This window comes from Anopheles bellator, unplaced genomic scaffold (assembly GCF_943735745.2).
Source record: "Anopheles bellator unplaced genomic scaffold, idAnoBellAS_SP24_06.2 scaffold01741_ctg1, whole genome shotgun sequence".
Classification (NCBI taxonomy): Eukaryota; Metazoa; Arthropoda; class Insecta; order Diptera; family Culicidae; genus Anopheles; species Anopheles bellator.
In genome coordinates, this window is record NW_026685863.1 from 1 (window position 1) to 1,722 (window position 1,722).

General features: G+C 44.2%; 1 protein-coding gene across 1 annotated transcript; it reads left to right on the top strand.

The window, feature by feature from the left end:
- Positions 1-164: 164 nt before the first annotated feature.
- On the top strand, positions 165-531 carry LOC131214648 (uncharacterized; the record flags this gene model as incomplete). The annotated part of the gene is made up of 1 exon (XM_058208985.1): positions 165-531. A coding segment is annotated over one exon (367 nt), but the record flags the coding sequence as incomplete, so codon positions are not given.
- Positions 532-1,722: the final 1,191 nt, after the last annotated feature.

Sequence of the window (1,722 nt, forward strand, 5' to 3'; positions counted from 1 at the left end):
GTGTAGGCCTGGTTGCAAGGGGCAAGCATTGGCTCTTCTTTGGTTCTGCTCAGAAAGCTGTTAGTCCTAATCTGCAGGCAAAGGAGAGATTCTTGCAGAACAAAGTGCTACTCCCAAGCTGGATCTTTGTTAACCAAGTTAACAGCATTCTTACCTACGAGCAGTATCTGAACAGCTTCCGTAATATTTATTCTGTCATCGCTCAACAGCTGCCTCCTAATGTCAATCTACTTACGTTGGAGCCGTGGAAAGATGGAAAGCTACTAGTTCGGTTCGAACATATCTTCGAAACGGGTGAAGACTCAGTCTACTCGCAGGCAGTTCGATTTAACATTCGTGATGTTTTCTACGCTCTGAACATTGAAAGCATTCGCGAGACCACCTTAGGCGCCAACCAGTGGAAGGAAGACTCACGACGTTTGCAATTCAACGTCGAATCTAATGACATCAAACGGGAGGAGCAGTCAGACGAGGTTGAGTTCAGGCAAAATAATGACGATTTCTCCATTGAACTACAACCTATGGAGATTCGTACGTTCGTTGTAAGCCGTCGGTAAATGTAGTAAGGAATAAAATGCATTTGAGACAAAATGACTGAAATTGAAAATAAAGTAAATAAAGCAAACTAGAAAATTGCAATGAAAGTAAATTTATTTGAGGAAGTTTCTCTATATTTTAGCATTGCTTGTAAATTAATCGGGTTCCATAATGGGTTCGACACAGAGCAATGGGTTCCGGTGGGCTCAATAATGTTGTCAATTTTCATAAACTTGACTTCAAAACTGAAAGAAGATCTTTTTACGGTAAACAGCTTCACATGTGTAAACCTTCTAAAGTCTGTGAATCTTATGGAAGTCAAATTGCATAACAACTCACCTAGCCTCCCATCGGCTGTGGACGGATTGCGGTCGATGGTCACGGAAGAATAGCTCCAATTAGCATCTTTCAGAGCGCTCTGGAAATTTATCAAAACGATTTTGTGTTCCTGAACCGCTGGAAGCGACAGAAGCTCATGCTACTGCCGAAGCCCGGCAAAAACACAAGGAACGCTTCGTCCTACAGGCCGATCTACCTGTAGGACACAACGAGAAAACTCTTGAATCGATTGATGCTCAACAGGTTGACCGAGTTCACTGAAGTGCCAATGGCCTCTCCGGTAGACAATTCGGCTTCCGAAAAAGGATGTCTACTGTTGATGCGGTGTGGCTGGTGGTCCATAACTCAAGTGCGGCCAAATGCAAAAAACTCGATGGTAATCGGTTATCGGTTGGATTGGAGGTTCTCGAGTACTTGTGCCGTAAACTGAGAAGCTACCTCGATAGCCGAGTCAGGGGTCTGTTCTGGGTCCTACCCAAGGCAATGGCGGTCACTTTACCTAAGCAGCGATCACTGTATCTTGAATCCAACATCTGACTCTTCTTACATTTCGGTTATACGTAGATTATGTTTGCCTCCGTTTTGCTGCAGGTATCTTGACAATAAGGGTTATATCGCCCTGGATCGCTTCAAACTTTTGGAATATTTCCTAGCTAGAAACGTTTCCAGGGGTCGCCACGAGGAGGCTGCCAAATCAGTACATGTGGGTTCCATACTGGGATTTATTCGAGCTGGGTGCCCACTTCGACCCCCCAACATCTGACTGGGATAAACTAAAGGTGAGGGCTCCCTTTTAGGACCCAAGTCTCATCGCTTTTAATTAAGAAAATGAATAAACAGAAAGAT